This window comes from Athene noctua, chromosome 7 (assembly GCF_965140245.1).
Source record: "Athene noctua chromosome 7, bAthNoc1.hap1.1, whole genome shotgun sequence".
Classification (NCBI taxonomy): Eukaryota; Metazoa; Chordata; class Aves; order Strigiformes; family Strigidae; genus Athene; species Athene noctua.
This window is the reverse complement of record NC_134043.1, coordinates 32,226,003-32,246,490: the sequence shown is the minus strand read 5'-3', so window position 1 is coordinate 32,246,490 and position 20,488 is coordinate 32,226,003. Positions and strand designations below refer to the sequence as shown.

At 41.6% G+C, this 20,488-nt stretch overlaps 1 protein-coding gene across 3 annotated transcripts; it reads right to left on the bottom strand.

Moving 5' to 3' along the window:
- Positions 1-391: 391 nt before the first annotated feature.
- MYL1 (myosin light chain 1) lies at positions 392-19,512 on the bottom strand. 3 transcript variants are annotated; one of them, XM_074910378.1, is made up of 8 exons: positions 9,015-9,048; positions 8,139-8,163; positions 7,862-7,889; positions 4,503-4,646; positions 2,841-3,014; positions 2,242-2,319; positions 1,609-1,661; positions 392-755 (listed from the first exon to the last, which is right to left on the bottom strand). In XM_074910378.1, exons 2-7 carry the CDS (start codon positions 8,139-8,141, stop codon positions 1,633-1,635), a joined length of 456 nt encoding a protein of 151 aa, XP_074766479.1. In that variant the 5' UTR covers positions 8,142-8,163; positions 9,015-9,048; the 3' UTR covers positions 392-755; positions 1,609-1,632. The 3 variants fall into 3 exon arrangements, with proteins under 3 accessions (XP_074766479.1, XP_074766478.1, XP_074766480.1); XM_074910377.1 differs by lacking the exons at positions 8,139-8,163; positions 9,015-9,048 and adding an exon at positions 19,308-19,512; XM_074910379.1 differs by lacking the exon at positions 7,862-7,889 and having other exon boundaries at positions 393-755; positions 9,015-9,084.
- Positions 19,513-20,488: the final 976 nt, after the last annotated feature.

Here is a 20,488-nt window from a genome sequence, read left to right as displayed (position 1 = left end):
GCTAGGATCCTTTTTAATAGTGCTGTGGACCTGCTGTTGCAGCATTACAGAGGAGGTTTTGCTGGGAAGAGTCGCTGTCATGATCTCCCTCTGCATCAGGGCCACCCTGACTGGTTTTGGGTCTTGCCTTGTGCACCAGGGCAGGTGCCACCTTGGGAGCTACTCTGACACCAGCTAACAGGTCTCCTTCTCCCAAAAGTGCTGATGGAGGTGGCAGTTTCCTAATTACTACTTCTCCCAGTCCCCAAAGAAAACACTTTTCATTTGGATTAAGTAGAGTGACCTCCTGGAGATGTCCTTTTTTTTTTTTTTTTTTCCCGTAAAACTTTATTTTGTGAAATACAGTATACAGAGAAAATAAATTAAGTGCTGAGTGCTGCTTTGAGTGGGTTTGAACAGCTTTAGAGGAAAAAAAGACTTTATAGCCACAAAGTGACCACAGGGATTTATTGATGCTTTATTTTTCCAATAGATTACATTGCTTCAATGCAAACAACATGGAAAGAGATGCTTGGGATGGATGGATCCTGGGTGGTTAGCAGTTTATTCCATCTAGCTTGCCTTGTAAAAGTTCAGGTTTTTTAAATGAAAGTGTAGTGACCCAGAGGTGATACCTGTGGATGCACTGGTAAAAAGTGGTGGGATTGGAGGCACGTCGTCCAGTTCTATACAGTTTCCATGTTGATGGTGACAGACTGAGCAAGAATTTCAGGCAAATCTTGAGTGCCATCTGGTCTTTCTGAATTTGACTCGTTCTGGGAAGGAATGGGAGAGTTGGACTTGGAGTCAACATTGGCTGAAGAAACACTTGGAAAATGACAAACTGAGTCCTTGATTTCTATTTTGAGGTGTGTGTTGTTTCATAAAGGAGTTGTGCATGTGTCATTCCTGGGACCAAATAGCTAGTTCAAATAAGCCCACAGACCCACAGTATTTTATGTTTGCATTTTAAAGACAGCTGCTGGGTTTTTCTTTGGACGAAATAGCAGCATATCAAGGTTGTTGTTTTGTTGTTTTTTCCCTACTTGTAGAAGAACTGTTAACTGATTGGGTACTTCTGAAGCCCTGTTTTGACTATTGATCATGACAGTTAGAATACTCTTTTTCAGATTATTATTTGAAGAACTGTTCTCAGTAGTTCACACAGGTATTCAGGCTACTTGGTCTTTACAGAAATCTACAAATTATCAGAAAGTGTTGCTTTATTTTTTTTTTAATATAAAAAAATCTCCACATAGAGGATAAATGTCTCAGGCTGTCATTTTGGATAGCTTAAGCTCTAATTTTGTATGACAACAGAGATCTAGGTGATATCTAAGCCTGAGCATTTTCATGCTCATGAATAAATTGAGCATTTCTTTTCGCAGTTTGGGTATGCTTGAAAATCACTACACACAGTTTCCAACCAGTTATAGAGCTGTGAACAAGACCCAGTAATCTGCACTCCTGTTCTCTTTGCTCTTGTTCAACAGTCTGATTTTGTTCTATTTGAATCATTGGGGAGATGGTGTCATGTTGGTTTGGTAACCTATATCTGGGCATGGGCATGTAGAAGCCTTTAAACATAGCAAACAGACGAGGTTAAGTGTGCAGATGAGAAGAACATACCATTTGGTGTCTGGGGAAGGCCACTTAGACAGACAAGATGTGCTTTACAAATGCTGCGGAGAAATACAGATATGCTAGTTAGAAGGAGCTGTAAATGTTACTTTGGGAAGTAATTTACAAATAACAGCTGGTCATGAGCTGATGGCATTAAAAACACATTTCCCGATCAGATTTTACCCAACAATGTGATAGAAAGTTCTAAGTGTTTAATGTACAAATCAAATTCTCTTTCTGCTTAAGTGTGGTAGGGTTAAATATATGTCTAAGCATTGGCTATAGGACCGGTTCCGATCACTGCAACTGCTCTACAGAAAGTCAGAGATTCTAGAGAGCTGACAATGACTGAAGTAGCCTTCTCTGATGTGGCTGAATCTAGCCTCTTGAGTGGTGTGACTTCAGGCTAAGCATATTGCAACAGTCATTTTCATGCATAAACTTTTCAACCTAACTCAGCTGTAGCTTCGTCTGATTTCGCAGAATCATCTAGGTTGGAAAGGACTTTGAAGATCATCTAGTCCAACCGTTAACTTAGCACTGACAGTAATTTGCCTGAGAAGCTAAAAGCTAACTGCCATGGAATTCTGCAAGAGAAAGAAGAAATGTAGGATGAGGGTGTTGAACTCTTGCACCTACCCTCATAGTTGATGCAGCCGTTGGAGTCTTCCTGACCTTTCATAAGTTCTTCTACTTCCTCTTCTGTCATCCTCTCACCTGGAGAATGGAGAGAGCTTGGTTAATTCTTCCACAGACACACAGGCTGTGTGAACCCTACAGCTTTTCCAAAGGCTTTCCTTATTTTCTGAGTCAGTTAACAAAAAGACCTATATATGAACTGAGCTTTATTAATTCTATCATTTTTTAAAAGTTCTGCACATGCATATAGACACAGGGATTCTAGTTATTCCTACAGAGTAAAGAAACTATGCAGCAAATCCCCTGCCTTTGTCCATGTGCATTACGTCATGGAGGTGTATTTCTCTCTATTCCTCAGATAACAGGCTCTCTTAATACCTAGTCTGAATCTAGAAGTAATAAACCAAAACTTTTCCTTTGGGATTTCTACTCAGTTTTGTGTTTGCTTTCCTTGTGGATTCCCAGTTAGGAAACGCAGAGACTTGTCTGGCTTTGTAGCCTCCTACCTCTCCAAATTGGTTAAAATACCTTTCTTCCCTCTCTCATGCCTTCAAACAGCAGCAATTTTTAAAGTGCTCACAGAGATGATAATCCCTTACCCAGAGTAGCCAGTACGTGACGGAGTTCAGCCCCCATGACTGTGCCATTGCCTTCCTTGTCGAAGACACGCAGACCTTCAACAAAGTCTTCATAGGTACCCTGGTCCTTGTTGTTAGCAGCTGCTTGCAACATGGGCAAGAACTCTTCAAAAGTAATTTTCTTGGCATTCATCTCTGGAAAGAAAGCACCAGTTGCTACATGCTAGACACTTCTATGTGTGTTCTTTTGGGATATTTGCCCTGAAATGTGAGGGAGCCCCCCACTGCATTTGCATGCATCTTTCTATCCTCTACGCTAGTCTTTGCCTCAGAATTTGGTGGTTTCTTTGCAGAGTCTGGATTATCTCTTATTGTGGGAGTTATTTTTCAGATCCATCTGATTTTTCACATCCTTGCTCCAGCCCTCTTCTCACATAATTTTATACGCTTATATGCATGTTGTATTTTTCTTTCAGAAATTAATCTTTGAAAGGATTTTGGAAGTGGGGGAACTACAGAATACAGTAAAACAGAAATCTTGAGCTCTGACAGTGGGAAAAGGTAACCAGAGTGGGATGTTGTGACTTAGATAAGCCCCTGAAGTTTCTGTCATGTTACTGACTTCTTTGGGGTCTCCTGAATGTGGTAGAGAGACTGTTATCAAAAGAATAAACTAATTAAAAATAGGAATATGTCCAGTGGGGGTGATGTCCAAATTTACCATTGACATATTCATTGGAGGGGTTTAAGGACTCATAAGTTCAGTGCATCTAAACCCTTTGTTCTCATGAGCCAGAAGCTGTAGTCCTCAGTGACACCTTCGCCAAATGCTTATTGTTGGAGAAAGGCTGCCACAAAGAAGGATTTTTTGTCCTGTTTTCTTTCTTGTTTTTTTCTTTCTCCTGGATCTTTGCAAAGAGCAGCCTTCATCTGGACAGTGATAAAATATAATAGATGGAAACATGCGAGAGAGTTTTGAATATAGAGCTGTTACAGAAACTACTTTACTACCCAGCTATATCAAAATCACTGTTAGTTATTGCTGTAGTCACTTAAAGTACTGTCATAGTCTCACCTCTGTGTTAGTCCTCTGCTCAGTGTTTCTTGCTGGTGCTAATGATTAACTCAGGTCTTCTGAATTGTTCCTCAGAGCCACCTTTACCAGGCCTGAGGGTTTTTATATAATTTAAATGATCTTAATATGGTTCTGCATGACTGAGATCAGGGATCACCTACAGCTAGGTCCTTGTTAGGAGGAGATGACTACAGTATTTACCATTTCTTTTACCTCTAAGAGGGGAGAAAAGGACATAGAAAATGGCTGCTATAATAAATGACCAACATATACCTCAGCATGCCCAGGTTTGTAGCAGCTTTGAGGAGACCACCCCAGTCAGCAGAAATATACAGGTGGGTTTCCAGTCCCAGGGCATGTCTTGGCTTATGCAAAAGATCCTGCACTGGAAGGATCTGAAGAGCTGAGTGTCAGCTGTTAGAAATGGACCTAGAGCAAGGGCTGGGGCACAAGTGGACCGTGAGCAGCAATGAGTGTGTGTTACCCCTACACCAAGCTGACACCAAAACAGACCCTACAGAGAGTTCTCCATATCCTAAGGAGAAGGTTTGTCTCTTTCTGAGCACTGTATTCCCCATCATCATGTACTGTTGCTGCAGGGTACTTACCCTCTTTGCTGGGGTTGCCCAGGATCTTGTTGATCTCGGCATTTGTAGGGTTCTGCCCCAGTGCCCGGACGATATCGCCAACCTGGCTCAGGGTGATCTTGGCATCACCAGTCCTGTCAAAGAGGAGGAAGGCCTCCTTGAAGTCTGCAAGGGAAGAGCAACAGTTAAATTGAGCCGGGCAGCTCCCTATTGACAAGTCGCATTGACAAAGACGTGAGCCTGTTGTCTCTTGGCACTGTTCCACCAGCTCTGAGGGAGTTAACCAGGGGAATGGTTGACCCACAATCCCAAGAAAAATTCCTCCCCTCTGACATTTTGGTTTCACTATTTTTAAACTTTTATATCTACCTTTCATAGCTCTTCTGGCTCTAATGGCCATCAATAGCTTTGTGATTGACCCTGTAGTTATTCCAAGCACGGGGAAAGTTAAGCTTTGTACAAACATTGATATTCAAGAACAAGTTTCTTTACATGACATAGCAGCAGAAGGTAAAAATGTTATTATCTATGCCACCTTATCTCACCAGAGGACAAACTCTTCTATCAAAGTACCCAGCAGTACAAAACATCTGCCTGCTTTGTTGGGTCCTGCCTGCAATCCCAACATCTCAACTGCACAGTGCTAATAGGAAACTTGAAGGTGCTTCTATTTTTGCTTTCCCTTAAAGTTGCCTTACAATGACATTTCTACCCATGTTTGTTCCCTCTCTTCCCTGCCCTTTGCATTCTGTCCCTGCTTCTTACAGATGCATGAATATCCAGCTTTTCCAGTGGTAGTATTGCATGGTGCCTTGTTTCAGTGCATTTCTGGTGTGTGCACTTCAAGACTTTGCTTCTTTCGGTACTGCCAAGTGATTAATGTTCTCTTATTTTCTCTTTGATGCTGACCAAGGACTCGGAGTATGGACATTTCTCCTACAAAAATCAGCACAGATGGTTGTCTTCATTGCATTACCAGTCTTCATCCTCTATTGCAAAATTCAGTATTAAATATCTTACTGTATTTTTCAGGGTTTTTCAGAGTATTTGTTGCAATGAATAAACAAATGTAGTGTTGGTTTTTTTTTTTAAAGGAGGGCAAGAGTCACAGATCTAGCTAAAAAGCCATCTTGAAACCTTGTACATCAAGAGCATCTTGGACTGTGCTGTTGATCTTTTCTGCACTGCAGTGTCTGATGATGCTGTGTTTTAGATCCAAGTAAAGCAGGTGAAATGTCTTTCTCTTGTCCATGATGTGCTTCCAGTAGCTGGACAGGCTTTGTGTTTCACAGCTTGTGTAGGTGGAATGTTCTTTTTGCCTTGGGGCAAATTTAGTAGTAATAAACCATATTTCAAATCATGTCTTCATTCATTTTGTGCTGGGGACATGTGACAAAGGTATTTAGGTTCTTGCTTTAGCCATCCATATACTGCCTTAGTGGAGGAGTTGCTGGCACCCAGTAAAACCACTGATGTGGGATGTCAGTCTGCTAGGCTGTGATCTAATACATCTGAAACTAATCTTCTTACTGTCTGATGTGAGAGACCTATAACCCTTTACTGCTAACTCTCTCCCCTTACAGCTTTTATTGCAGGGTATGAAATCAAGGCCTTCTGGACCTGTGTAGAGCTCCCCCTTATAATATACCAACTTGATATCAGCTCCTGCTCTAGCAGCTGAGGTCAATAGAACTGTAGTGATTTATACCATATGATCCAATCTTTCATCTGGTGCATTAATGACATTTAGCCAGAGCAAGGTGTAAAACAATGGCATTTTGCTGTTAACAAAGCCGTCAGAAGAGTTTCTTTGTTTTGTAAATCCAGTGAAGTTTTATGTTCACTGGGTTCTGAACACTGCTCCCCAGCTTAGAGAAAATGACTGATTTTATTTTTGTCTCCCAGGCATGCATTTCACCACAATAAATCTTTGCTGTGGGGTTTTTATTTTTAGACTTGTGGTTTTTCTAACTTATATAGCTGGTCCTAGTTTATACCTCTGCTGGGATAAGCACATCTGAAATCCCCCTCTGAGGAGGGTGCTACCCAGCAGCTGGTGCATCAGCCTGTGTGGATGGAAACAGTTACTGAGGGTGGGACATCTCGGATCCTGGGAAATTCTCCCTCTGTCAACTAGTTTCCAATTGCTCCACTGCCTCGTTCAATCATCACAGCATTATAGCAGCTGGATGATCTGAAATATGTAGGGAAACTGAAAGAAATATTTTGCTTTGTTATACATGCCAGCAGCTTTGAATTGATGGCATTTTTCCATAAATCCTCCCAACTTTTTTGTAAAAGTTTTAGAATTCGAAAGAGAGGAAGAGTCCAAATTATTTTCTTTGTGACCAGGACTGTTTGGAGTGCAGGAAGAGAAATGTTTCCAGTCTCACTGCATTATACCTCTCCTTCTTGCTTTGATGGTATAACCCAGAGCAGGCTGGTGTTCAGGAAGTTTAGGGCTCTCTTAAGACCTGCTTCTAGCTATTCCTCTCCCTCTGGATTTCTAGTAAATTGTTGTATCTTCCATTCTAAATACTTCATTCACAGTGAGACATCTACTATTTTTGCTACTGAATTTTTGACATTTTTTAAAACCCATATTATTTAATATAGCCCAAACGCATCACTTAGGATGCTTAAAACACTCCAACTTAGATTTCCAGAGCTTCAATGGGGATTTTTGTTCATATCAGAATTTTTAATTGTATCTTTCTAGCAGATTGGAAAAAAAAAAAATTTAACTTGCTGGTGGCTTGTAAAGCAGAGAATACAGCAAGATGCTCAAGAATTGTAACATATCCAGACTATGGTTTTTATAAGCAACAGTTTACACAAGTCACTTATTTGCTATTTCCATGCTTCGTGAATGTATTTACAGTAAAACAGCCTCTGTTCCTCCTCTTCCACAACACCTCCTGGCAGAAACAACATGTAGGCCTCTTGCATCTTGTGTTCATGTGAAATTGCAGTGTCACTGCAGCTAAGTTAAACTTTCAGCCCACTCCCTCCTTCATCTGCCTGTTTCCCCTATGACTTTTAAATGCAAGACCCATTTTCAGTATCCTTGTGAATGGGTATAGGAGCACAACTGAAAGAAGTTCAGTAGGTAGAGCTGGCAACACCAGCGTATTTCCTCTTCATACCATGGCATTAAATTCTTGGCTTGGGCAGCACATAAGCACCCAGATAAATTACATATAAATCTACAGTCAGGTTCTTGTTCAGCATGTCAGCACTGCTCCTCTGAAGTCAAGAGTGTGGTGATTTATACCAGCTGAAGTCCTAGCTCATCATTTCATAAAGGTTAAACTTCTGAGCCTGTAGCTACTCTCTGAACCCATGTACATGTAAAACACATTGGCTCTCTTGTAACTTACCATCCTGTTGCTCCTTGGAGAACTCGATCTGTTGGAAGGAAATCAATCACAAAAAATAGCTTAGGAAGGGGGGGCTGGGGGAGAACTTGTTTGTTTTCTAAAGCATCCAGCTCAATCCATGAGTCATCTTCCAAAACAGCAAAAATGTGGCTTGTCAGATGCGCAGAAGTAATGCAGATAGCAAAAGAGCTGTTAAGACTAGTGATTATTTAGTATTCAGTAGCCATTATGTTCCCCCTCCTGCCCCCTGTTAAAATTTAACTTTCATTTCACTTACCATTAATTTGGTCAGGAGTGAAGGACTGCAGTTGGGAAGAAAGAGAGAGAAAAAAAAAGAGAACTAGTACTGCTAAAAATGCACTGAGAGAAAGCAAATAGCACAAAGTAGCTGAGCACTCTGACATCTGTCTTGCTTGATGTAACTAGGCCATAACAACCTAAACTAGCAACTTGCCTTGTAAAATTGCATCACTGGGTCTACTCTTAAAGATTTCATTAAAATTTGTATCCCAGGGAAAGACAGGGTTGTGGCTCGAAGCAACAAAAATCTAAAGTCTTGTAACTAACAAGTCGTTATTGTACCATCAGGTCACTTACTGTGTTAGTATAGATACATTTTATTAAGACCATTTGAAGTACTATTGCTTAACAAGCAGCTTTTTTACATTAACATAATTAAACCAATCCCTTAAAGTTTGTGTTTCAAAATAGCTTTTGACAGTACATTGTTTCATAAAGTACTAAGCTATGATATTTTCTTACATAAAAATATTACTATTTTCCTGTGCCACTAGCAGGTTGCATCTGATTTAAAAAAAAAAAAAAAAAAAACAAACCAAAAAAAAACAAAAACAACAAAACCCAAACAAAAACCCCAAACACCAAAAAACTGCTTAGCAGACAGCACTAGCAAATTGTAACCCTTCTGTCTGAAGCTGCAGGAGCCGCATGTCTACCATTGCCTGGTGCAGAACTCGAGGCTAACTGGAAAATGTTGCATAGTCCTCTAGGCTTAAGGAGGCAAGCCAAGCAAACCTAAACTGTCTTCTGGACTCTCCTTCCCCCCTCTAGAACTAGCTTGAGCAAGAAGCCTGATTTACTTCTGTAAAATACACTGGCTTGCTGCTAACCATTAGTTTTCCAGTGGACCCACCATGATTGAGAGTTGGAAAAGCAGAGCAGCAGACAGGCAGGAGGGATTAGCTGCGAGGTCTCAAGAGTGGTCCTGCTTTCCTGGCCTTTTCTTCCCCTTATTTATCTGGCGGTGCTGACGACATTGCCTGGATTAGGTGTCAGATGGAAGCGGTCCCTCCCCTTGGCGAGTTCTTTAGCTTTCTTAGGGCAAAGTGACAGGAGGTTCCATGTCTTGATCGACATCTTATGATGTCTATTTTTAGGAGGCTGGAGAGGAGTGGCAAGCAGTAAGTTCAATTCATGTCAGCACTTTCTGGGTCCATCCTGAGGAGATATTCTTTGTCCAGACCTACCAAGACTTCCTTATAGGGAAGGATTTTATTTCTCCAATTAGCTGTAAAGTCACTGAGCAAGGAGCGTTGAGGGTGAGAGGTGCCATCTATTTGCCCAGTTGGCTGGTTTTACACGTGGCTTACAAGTTGTGCGTTCGATGTGGCTGGATGGTCCTCATACCTTTGCTGGGCTTGCTCAACCCCTTATATGGGTGATACCACACTCAACATTAGATGAGTGGCGCTGCTGCTTCTTGTCTGCTCAGTGTGATCCAGTTGTTGGCACGGAGCAGATTAACCTGTTGACAGAGGTGGTGTCCGACTGTGAAGCTCTTCCTCTGCACCAATTGAGTTTTCCAAATTTTGAACGTTTTTAAGGGAAAAAGTATCCATGCATTTTGGACCCAACCATATTGCTAGGTTAGCGGCTGATGTGGAGATGTACCTGCAGGGCAGTGGGAAATTTCTATTCATGGTAGCCTGTGCTCTCTAGGACAGACTTTTCTCTAGGGCTGTGGTTAGACAGGGCACCAGTGTGGGAGCCTCAGAGCTCACTGGTGGTGAGAGGAGGTGCCGCTAAGATTTTTGTGATGCAGAGACAAGGGAGAAGCTGTCATAGAAGCCAAGTTCCTCCAAAAAGCTGTGTGAACTGGAAGGATGACTGTTCATTGTGGGGAAAGGGGTACTTGCTTTTTGGGTTGCAGAGTAGAGGGGTCATGGGGACTGCAAGTGGGGGGTTTCTGGGTAGGTTGCAGGAGATAAGAGGTTGCAGCTTCTTCAGTAGCAAAGATCTAGTCCCACCATGTAGCATCCTCCAAGCCCAAGTCAAATCTCTGAACTGATGCTGTGAGACATTGTAAAAGGATTAGAAAACTTTGCTCTAAGCTTCTTCCTTTCCCTGTCACCTCAGCTGGGTCAAGGGTGTCATGGAGCAGGGGTGGGAATGGTTGTGTGACAACAGCAGACTCCCTGTTGCAAACTCAAAACCCCTCTCTAATTTCTATTGATTTCTGTTGTTGAACATTCACTGCTCCTGGTTTTCTAATGACAAAATGTGATTAGTGAGGGAAATTTTCTCCTGTAGCTCGCTTAGTTACCCTGAAGATAAGCATAACCTTTGTGAATGTCTCTTCTCAGTGTACTGAGGGCTCTGAAAGAAAAAATCAAATCTGAGCAGACTTAATTTTGCTGGTTTGGTGGGTTGTTTTTTAAACTGAACAATCAAAATAAGTCAAAATATTTGGTTGGATCTGAGACCTTAACCTCCTATCTCCTATTTTAAAAACTAAAGATACAACTGCAAAGAGTTTTTCTAAGCTCACCATTTTAGCTGAAAAAAACATTCTGTCCAAACAGATTATTTGCATTTTTTGAGAAATATCTGGAAAATATACTATGAAAAATGCTCCACTGACAATCCTTCTCAGTTTTCTGCTATTTTTCATCTATTAGCATGTGGGAACAGAGATGTATTCAAAGCAAAGTGTAGCCATGAGCAGGTGTGGTTGCATAGAAAAGGGTTGATGCTTTTGTCTGAATTTGCTCACATAGGTTTAGCACAGTGCAGACCTCCTGATTAATACTGGCTGGGGCTGGAACTCAGGCAGTGAGAAATCTAATATAGATCTTGGCCATCAGTACCAATGCATTAACAGAGGAGCTTTCTAAAGACTTTGGCAGAGCTGAAATGTTGCCTGGGTCAATGCAGTGTGTTGCCTTTTGTGGAATTTTCCTTCTGCCCTCAGCCTCTTGCTCCCCAGTGCTGGCTACTGGGAAATGTTCCCCTGAAAACAGGATTTTTAAAAGATTTTTTTTTGAAGGAAAACTGAGATTAAATTTTTTGAACATTTTTTCTTACTTCCAGATAAACTTTATGGTTGTCTACAGTAAGACTCATCCCGAAAGACATTAAGATGCTAAGCAGAAAATAATCAGGGTGTATTTGTCTTAGGTGTAGAAAACTGATACCTGGATTAGCCATCTGGCTTGAATGGACTATCAAATATGTATAAATTGAGAGGTGTGTATGTATAAGCTGATTGATCTTTTGACCATGTGAGTCTTGCTCAGAATTTGGATGAGGAAATACCAGTGCACCACATCAGCCCTGATTCTTGAACGAAAGCTCACTAGACAGAGTTTTGCTGGGAATAAATTTTCTATCATGGGCATGTTGCATCCACTGGAATTAAGAATCACCCTGCTTTAAGCCAACAGGGGCTGTTGGGGGCTTAAAATGCTGCTCGCTCTGAGCAAGGGGGGCACCTACAAATGGCCTCGGTATAGAAAATAATTCAAACCCTCCTTAAAATAAATTAAAGGTAAGATTTCAGATTCTGCAAGGAGCTTTCTTAAATGTCAGAATGTAGGAAGAAGTATTTTGCAGTGATCTGATCCTGGCAGTGTTCTCTGCATTGTCAGAGGACATGACGAATCTCCAGGCTTTAGGAAAGATGTTGAAATTTCAGGGACTTTTGTTTAAAAAAATGAATGCCCCTGCCCCACCCCCCCAGCAGAAATAATGACAGGTGGAAGGAGCTGCAACACATGGAAAGACCAGAAGGAACTGGGTTTCTCTAACTTGGCTTATCCCTTATTTATGGACAAAGTTATTATCCAGAAGGTTATCTGTGCCAAAGAAAAACTTGGTGTGGTTTAGGATTTTTTTTTTTAATTTGTTTTTAACATTAAGGCTTTTCCCTGTACAGTTTGTGAACACCTTCTAGTCATCTTGTTGCTTGTTGTCAGAGGCATTTTGATCGGGTCCCAGTTATATAAGGTGGGGTGGATAGAGTTGTATGCAACTCTTTATCACCAGCTAAGAAGACCCAATCCACACAAACCTTTATTATCCAAGTTCTTAATTTGCCAGCAAATCACTGATTCACGGGCCTTAGGGCCCTGATCTTTGCACTGTGGTGCTGTGCTCACCTATTTAGGCTGGTGGGCACTGGGTCTGGGTACAGCTGTGCTGAGTGACAGTTGCTTTTTGCTCACTGTAAATGTGTAAATGTCTGGACAGGATGAAAAGCCCTGGGAAAAGATGCTACTGGGAGTTGAAGCATTCAAGCTGCTCTACCTGCTTGTTACCCTTTGGGTGAATTACAGAGAAGGGAGTCATTTTAGGATTTTATTAGAGTCACCAGATATTGCAAGGTACTGTCTCTAGAAGAGACTGAGAACATATCAGATATCTTGGAAAATCGGAGAGGAGAAAATTGGAGAGTCCCCTAGGACAGTCATTGTATATTTTGCCTTCTATTTGGAACTTGAGGGCTTTTTTTATTCTTGGGTGGAGATAAGCTAGGATTGTGCCTGCAGCAGTTCATTTGATACCTGGTCACCATTAATGCCTGCTCCTTGATTAATACAGCTGCACATATTTTCTAGTAGACATCACTGAGTGCAGGATTACACAGCTTTCAAACACCTCTGAAAAGCAGGCTGTCATTCTCCTGTCCCTCACCCCAGTTCAATAGCTTGTGCAATCGATGCCGCACATTTTAGAGAGGCTACTTCTCATTTAAGTAAGAATCAACAGCATGATGGATTTAGCCCCATGTCTTTTATGAGGTGGAGAAACACAAGGAGCAGATAAGCTCTTGAGAAAGAGAGCTCTGTTTTGAGAACAGAGCTGCCTGGAAATACAGTTGAAGAAAGAATCAAAATGACCACCATTAATATAAGAGAGAAAATTGCGTGTGTCAGATACCATGAGGTTTGGAAGAATAGTTCAAAATCTCTTAGAGTTTAATGGACTTAACTACAGATGAGTTTGAATTTTTTCTAAGCTAATTCTGTGTAACTTTCCAGTCTGTTTACTTTTAAAGCTTTGGTCTTCACAGTTGCTTTACAGTTGTGCAAAAACTTTTGGATAAGCTTTCCTTATTAATTAATGTGTCCTTCTGAAATATTTACCTGGGAGTGAAATGTGCTCTAGCTGCACTGTTGATCATACCATTTTGAACCGATTTCATTAGCTTCTAGGGGGAAGTATGTTCAGTTGTGTTCATTTGTAAACGTGTCACTTCTCTAGTTGCATTTAGTTTTGCGTGAATGTGTATAATTTAGATGTGCTAGGAAAAGTGAGGCTCTGGAGCCCTGCTTTCAGAGGGATCCGTTGTTTTAACATGCCTCCCAGCGGCAGTGTTAGAGTATTAACATTATTTAAACTATTGCTACTTGACATTTAAGTGCTATGTGGGAAACCAGCCAGTTGAAAGTGCTTTTTGGCAATGGGTGTAAGATGTAATAAAGCCTCAGTGGAGTGGGGCAAATTTCCAGCTTGGTTGTTTCATATCTCCTTACAGATGACTTTTTTCTTTACTTGTCATTGGCTAAATCAGTCACCACCTTCTTGCCTTACGTAAAATAAACTCAGGTATCTTGTTACTATGTGTAACAATCTTTCTGTGCTCTAAGGGGGTTTAAAACAGAATTCTAGTAATATTGTGGGGTTGTTTTGATTTATTAGTTGATGGGAGAAAGGCTTTACCACACAACCACTGTTAACACTTGAAATTACTCTGTGAGCTCTTGAAATGTTACTCTCTGTGTAATTCACTTTAAATTGCACTGTTTCTACCAAAGTTTGTCACTTCCCAGACCCTTCAAAGGCTATATGTATCTTTTTTTTTAAATGCTGCCAAAGCTGGCAGCTGTGAATTACTAAGAATGGATTTTGTAAAAAAAAAAAAAAAAAAAAAAAAAAAATATCATTATTTTCCAAATGATTTTTCAGTTTAGCAGACATAAGAAAAAGTGTCTGCTAATATATAAGGACAGTCCCTACTTTTGAGGTACTCCTTGATTCGCAGCACTTCAGGAGGAAAAGGAGGCAAAGTTCTGAAAAATTTGTAAAGAAAACTAAATGGTGGCTTTTCTGTTTGCTTTTCCTTCTGGTTTTCAACAGTGTCCTGAAGTGATGTCTTGGTGTATATCTGAGTCTGATGTCCAGGTTACCTGTCCTGGGACACATTTATGCCATGCCTTGCCTGTGCAGTGATTTAGGAACTGCCATCAACGTGGGTCTGGTATCAGTGGCAGGGTTCACAGGGGCAACTCTGCTCTGGGGTGGATCCCGAATGGCGCCGTATCTCAGTATCAAAACGGTAGCAGGAAGCTGGTCTGGATGGCATCAGACAGATATCTTTATATCTCATAAGGCTAAGTCATATTTGTGCTTATCCCCTTCCTACCTGAAAGAGCACTTGGCACTTGGGTGACCTTGTCCAGTGGGTACATCAGTCCTAGGGAATCTTTCTGGAGTCATTGCTGGAGCTGGATCAGGCATAATCTGAAGGCCTGTGCCAAAAATTTCAGGCAAAAACCTGCCAGTTCCTAAGAAAGCCCTTAGCACTATGAGCGAAGCTACTGTTAACATTCCTGTTCTCACTCCACAGCTTCACGTGGAGTCTGTCTGCAGTGTAATAGCTCTCTGAGCGCTTCAGCTGACATTCGCAGTCCTGCTTGCCCTCCAGCCCAGCAGCTTTCTGTCAGTGCATTTTAGTGAGTTTCTCTCTCTGGTTATGTCCAATGCAATGTCTGTTCAGAGATGACCTACTTGAGTAGTGAATGTAAAAAGAATGAAGGACACTTGAAGAAACATTTTTTACTGTCTTAAGAGCTCTGTATTTAAAAACAAATGATCACAAAGGTTTGTTTCCATGCAGCAGGCTTCATCATGCATCACACAGTTGCATAAGGCCTTAGCAAGTCTTTACTAGTTTATAGCTTTTAATTATTTTCCCCCTAAAGATGTAGGTAGCTTATCTGCAGTTGGGCATGGCATAATTGGTGTCATGGTATTTCAGTCTTGAGAAGCATGGGAAGCCTTGTGTACCAAATGAACATCACTGACACCATGGAAGCTTGCAAGAACCCAAACTCTGCTCAAGAGGATACTCATGTATTGTCAAAGTAAAGGGCCAAGTGTGACACTGCTCAGGGTGCTACACATTCAGATCACCATCTGTGGAGCAGAAGCCTATAAAGCACTGCCCTCAACATCTCCAGCACGCAGATCCCAAAACATTGCAGTTAATGCTGTGAGCCTGGGCTTGGTCCAAGGACTTGGTTGCATGTGCTGGGAAGGCCCTTGGATATCCAGTAAAAACCCCACACTTTTCCTGAAACCTATTGGGGCAATATGAAGTCTATCCATTTCCCAATGTCTCAGTTGCAAAACCAAGCATGAGAAATCCTCATCAGTAATGTCTCATGCCAGTTATTGCAGACATAGACCCATAGTAGTACAGTTCATCAACTCAATGTTTCTTCTCAGTTGGGTTGATGTGGGAGAAGAAAGCTGACAAAACAGATAAGCTGTCTTTTTGGGAGTGTCCTTGGCCACAGTTTTAAGAATTCTTGGAGGTCTCTATAGAAAAATGACCCATATGGTCATTTATTCATGACTGGTTCTTGGTGGTAACTGTCAGATGGACCTACTCTTCTCAGTTATAATTTAATCTTTAACCTTTATTGTTCAAATCCAGGCCATGCTAGTAATAAGGAAAGCTGGAAATACAAATTTGGTCTGGAAAGTCTTATGCAAAGCAGATTGAGTTTTATGTTGTTTCCTGAGTAGAGGGAAAGGGGTCTTTACATTTTCATTTAAAAACAAATTCTTCCTTCCTGCCTTGACTGTCTTGTGTACTGTAACCTAAGGTGAGCTGAAAACGGGCTGAGTTTAGAGATTTGAGTCTTGAGCAGTTATTCATGTTACTCAGTTTCATAGTCAATAGATGGTGCTCAAAAATAGAAAATCCTGTACCAGCTGCTATTAGTACTAGCAAATCACCAAATATTTGCTTTAATTGGATTAAAGTGGGGAAAAAAAAGAACAGAAGAGGGTGAGAGGTCTGTAACAACTTCTGATGATGACAGGCAATTTTGGGGTGCCTGCATTTGCGAGAACCCAGTTTGAGACCTCTTAAGAAAAAAAAAAAAAAGCCTAACTTTCAAAGTGTGCACCCCAAAAGGCTCAGAAAACCAGAATCCCTGAAGATGCCTAAGCAGGGCATCTGAGAGGAGGGGTACCACCAAAAGAATCACTACCCGTGTTTGTAAATCACCTTCTTGTTTGTTTTGGAGAATATTACGATCTCTGATGCCAATTCAAAATGAAGTGCACTGCCAAATGTGGCTTATTTGGCTGTTGTAAACCCTTATTAGGCAGCTCTACTCTTGCCCACTCCAGCTGTAACAGTTAGAAGGGGCTTGGATGTCTCTTTATAAAAGCTAACAAAGCCTTTCTGTGTGTTTGCCTGCTGCGTGGCTCCCCAAATCATTGCAGCGCTGCATTCCCAGTCACCTCTCATTAGTAGCAAGCTCTGGCATGGCCAGTAATTCCCCTGGGGAGTGGAGGGGAGCCCACTTGATGCCCTTGTTCGAAATGCTGGAGGCTTTGACTCCATGCCTGGGAAATCAGCACAATGAGCCCCAGGACAGGATCGTTCATTGAGTCCCGGTCAAAAGCCTAGTTTTATGTACTCCCTGGCTCCAAAGTTTTGCTGGAAATGGTGCTGTGCCTTTTCCCATGCTGAGACTTCAGTGGTTGAATGGAAGGATTTGGGATTAATTAATGCTAATTAAGGGACTGGGCTAAGACTCAGAAAATTTTGATTCCTGATTCTGCCACATCTCCCAGACAAATCACTTCTAAGATGACAGTTTCCCTTCACTGCCAGAGCTCTCTAAGAGTGAAAAAGAATAACCCAGGGTGGCTGGTTGAGACCTTGGGAGGTTGTCCTCTCCCTGCCCCTGCTCCAAGGCAGGATGAAAGGCACCATGATTGTTTCTGGTGCCTTCTTGAAGAGCCCAGCACTGGAGGTGCCACACTCTGCCTGGGCAGCCCTTGACTGATGTGGGGTCTCAGGTGAGAGGGGCAGATGAGGGATAGAGGGGCTGTGTGTCACTCTTATGGGCAGTGGGTTTCTGTATCGCCCTGTGGCCACGGCTGCGGGGGTTAGGGGGCTCCATCCACCATTGCAGTGCCTCTGAGGTAAGGGCATGATGAAGAGTGGAGGAGATACTTGTAGAAAGATATATGCTAGTGATAAGCATGCAGGGCAGGGGGCTATGCCACCCACTATATTGCAGGGTGGTCCTGTAACCTCCATCATGCTGCTTGTATCTTCACTTATTTGCAAATAGGAAAAGTAACGCTTATGCGCTGCTGTTAGTGTTAAAAGAATAGTTTTTGTCTTACTAGCCCAGGTTTTTCTCCACCTTCAAAGGGGAAGGTATTTTGTCTGGTATTATCTTTCAAAAGAAAGAATTTAGGGAGACTATCTTCTTTTATCAGTCTGAATATGACAAAACCTGGAGCGTTCTCTCTATGCTACCACTATATATTTCCTGCCATTATAGAGAGCTGTCTGGGTAAAGGAGTGAACTGCAGAGATGCCTCAGACTGCAGCCTGCCATTTTTTAGCTGGTAATGTACTATTAGGTCTATTTATGTAAAGATAGATTAGCTAGGATCACTGGAGTTGAAAATTCTATTTTCTCCTAATGAACTGGACATAGAAAGCTATCAAATCATATTAAATTATTTATAAGGAAATCTAGCTTATGTTCCCCTTCATCTCTGGAGATGAGTGAAATGTGAGGACTAATCTAATTTTCAGACAGTATTCTCAAAAGCAGCAAGCTTTTCATGTAGCCTTTACTATGATTGCTCAAAGTATGCTTAAATGTCTTTTTTTTTTCTTCCTCTTGTTTTGCTTTGCCAGTGCGTTCAGCTTCAGTCTTATGAGAAGCTACATACTGTTTCAGAAAAATACTGACTATACTAACACTGAAATTAAAGTAAACTTCAAGAAATTGCACTAAATGGGTCATGATCTTGGAACTGTATGTATTAAGATACCTGAAACAGAATTCATCATGAGATGAAAATTATTAAGTCCTAACAGGAGTCTTTGTACTCCTTCTTTTCTCCATAATAGGTATGATTCCTTATGTAGAATTTAGCAAATTGGTGCTGGGACCAATCAGCTTGTCAGGTAGGTGGAGAATAACTATTTATAGTCCTACCCGGAGAAACTGGTCTGTCTCTTCATCTCTTTAACTGCTTGACCTCCATCTCCTCTTTCCTAAGTAAAGAATTTCCCAACATAGAGGAGTTTTCTTCAAAGGGTCAAGGCAACAATCAGTGATGTAGGTTGGCACGGAAAGTCTAAAGACAGTATGAGATCGAATGGAAGTACAGTCAGAGGGAAGCCTCCAAAAGACTTCCTCTGTGTTGCTTTCAATTTGCAGCAAATTACAAATTCTGAGCAAAGGTGAGAGGAAATCACTTGAAATGCTTCCATCCATGACTTTCCAGCTCATGGTCTCTATCAATGTTTATTGTACTATGCAAACAAAAAGATAATAGATGAAACTGCCAAATCCTTCTTTTAAAAGATAATCTGTTTTGTTTTGTTTCTGCTTCTAAAGATAAGCCATGCTGATCTAAAAACACATGACCAAAGGGTCATCAAGTGATTGCAAAAATTTGGAAAGAAATATGAGAGAAAACTGCAAAATGAGGTTTGGGTTTAGTACAGCACTATGGAAAAACATTGCATTTCAAGTTTCAGTAACCCTTTCCTGTCCTCATGCCCCTACTTTAGGGGGTTGGGGTGGGTGGCTGTTTTTTTCTTTTAAATTTAGCTTTACCAACCAGGTCAGACTGATACTTGATTTGGTAAAAAGCTCTGAAGACCACACTCCAAAATACTTCAGAGATCACCAGGCTTCACTCTTGTGTTATATCATGCGCCATGCCTTATAACCCTCCAGCTACTAAAACAATCAAAAGCTCAGGCAGGTCAACAAATCCATTGACTGAGGTTACTCATTCATTTCACTGCAGCCCCCAAACCGGAACCAAACACACACAACATTTCACAGCAGGTCTCAGCTGGGACTCTGCTAATTTTCCCCTTTGGGAGTGCCTTGGGTCCACGATCAGCACACGTTCACCCATTTACCTTGATGCTCTTGAGATCGATTGCGGGTTCTTTGGGTTTAGCTGGTGCGGGTGCTGGTGCTGGCGCGGGTGCTGGTGCCGCAGCTGCTGGTTTCTTTACATCCTTCTTTGGTGCCATTTTGTGTTGCTTAAATTTGAAAGTAAAGGTGCCCCCCCCCCCAAACTTAAAAAAAACCCCAAACCTTAAAAGTGATTCCCGGGAGAGGAGCAGTGGTCAGAATGAGCTACAGCCTGTGCCCTGGAGGTGGACCCGATGTGCTAAACTCTATAAGGGCATATATATATTTCACTTAGTGCCTCGTACAGTCCTGATACATGCAGCTGGATTGGACAGCTTGCTAATCAAGGGGGATGTCATTCCAGCTCGAGCTATAAATGGAATATAAGACTTCAGGGCTTCATAAGATCAAGGGACTTCGGTGGCTTTTTTTCCCCCTCTTTAAAAACTGCAACCACCTCCCCTGTATTTTTTTTTAATGCGTGCAAAGGAGAGGGAAATATGACAACCCAGATTCGGATCTGCTGTTGACATTTGGGCATGGATTGAACAGTCCTTTTTCTCATCAGAATTTCAGTTCTGCTTAAGTAATAAATCTTTCTTCTTTCCTTCCCTCCCCTTTTCCCCCATGCCTGTGTAGCGCTCCAGGAGGATTTGGTTTCAAGTAGGAATTTTGACTTTCATGGCTGGGAAGATCATCAGTTTCCAACCTCATTTACCTCTCTCTGCACAGCCTCTCACTTCTCTGCTTCCTTCTTTTACAAGGAAGTGTTGATCAAGCAAATGCTCTGGGTGTTTAAAAATAAAACAGACAAATATGGAAAACACTTCAGTACCTTCAGCCAGGGCATCTCTCCCAGACCCCGAGTGTCTTTCAGCTGTTTTTACTACCCCTTTCTATCATGTTAAGACTGTTCAAAATTGAAATTTGCTTCCTTTAATCTTTTCCTTTGATCTTCTTTTTCCTTTTCTAGGAATAAGCTGTGCCCTGATAGAATGGAGATCAGCTGGATGTTGTGTTTTCCCCCACAAAAGGTCTCCTTTTGTAATGTATTTATGATTGGAAACTAGCCATCAGGCAAAGGAGACACTTCTGTTTTCACCTTGTTTGACTGCCCATCCTGTGTCTCTTGTTTATCTTTCCACCCCTCAGTCTCCCGATGAACATCCCTGCTCCCCACGCT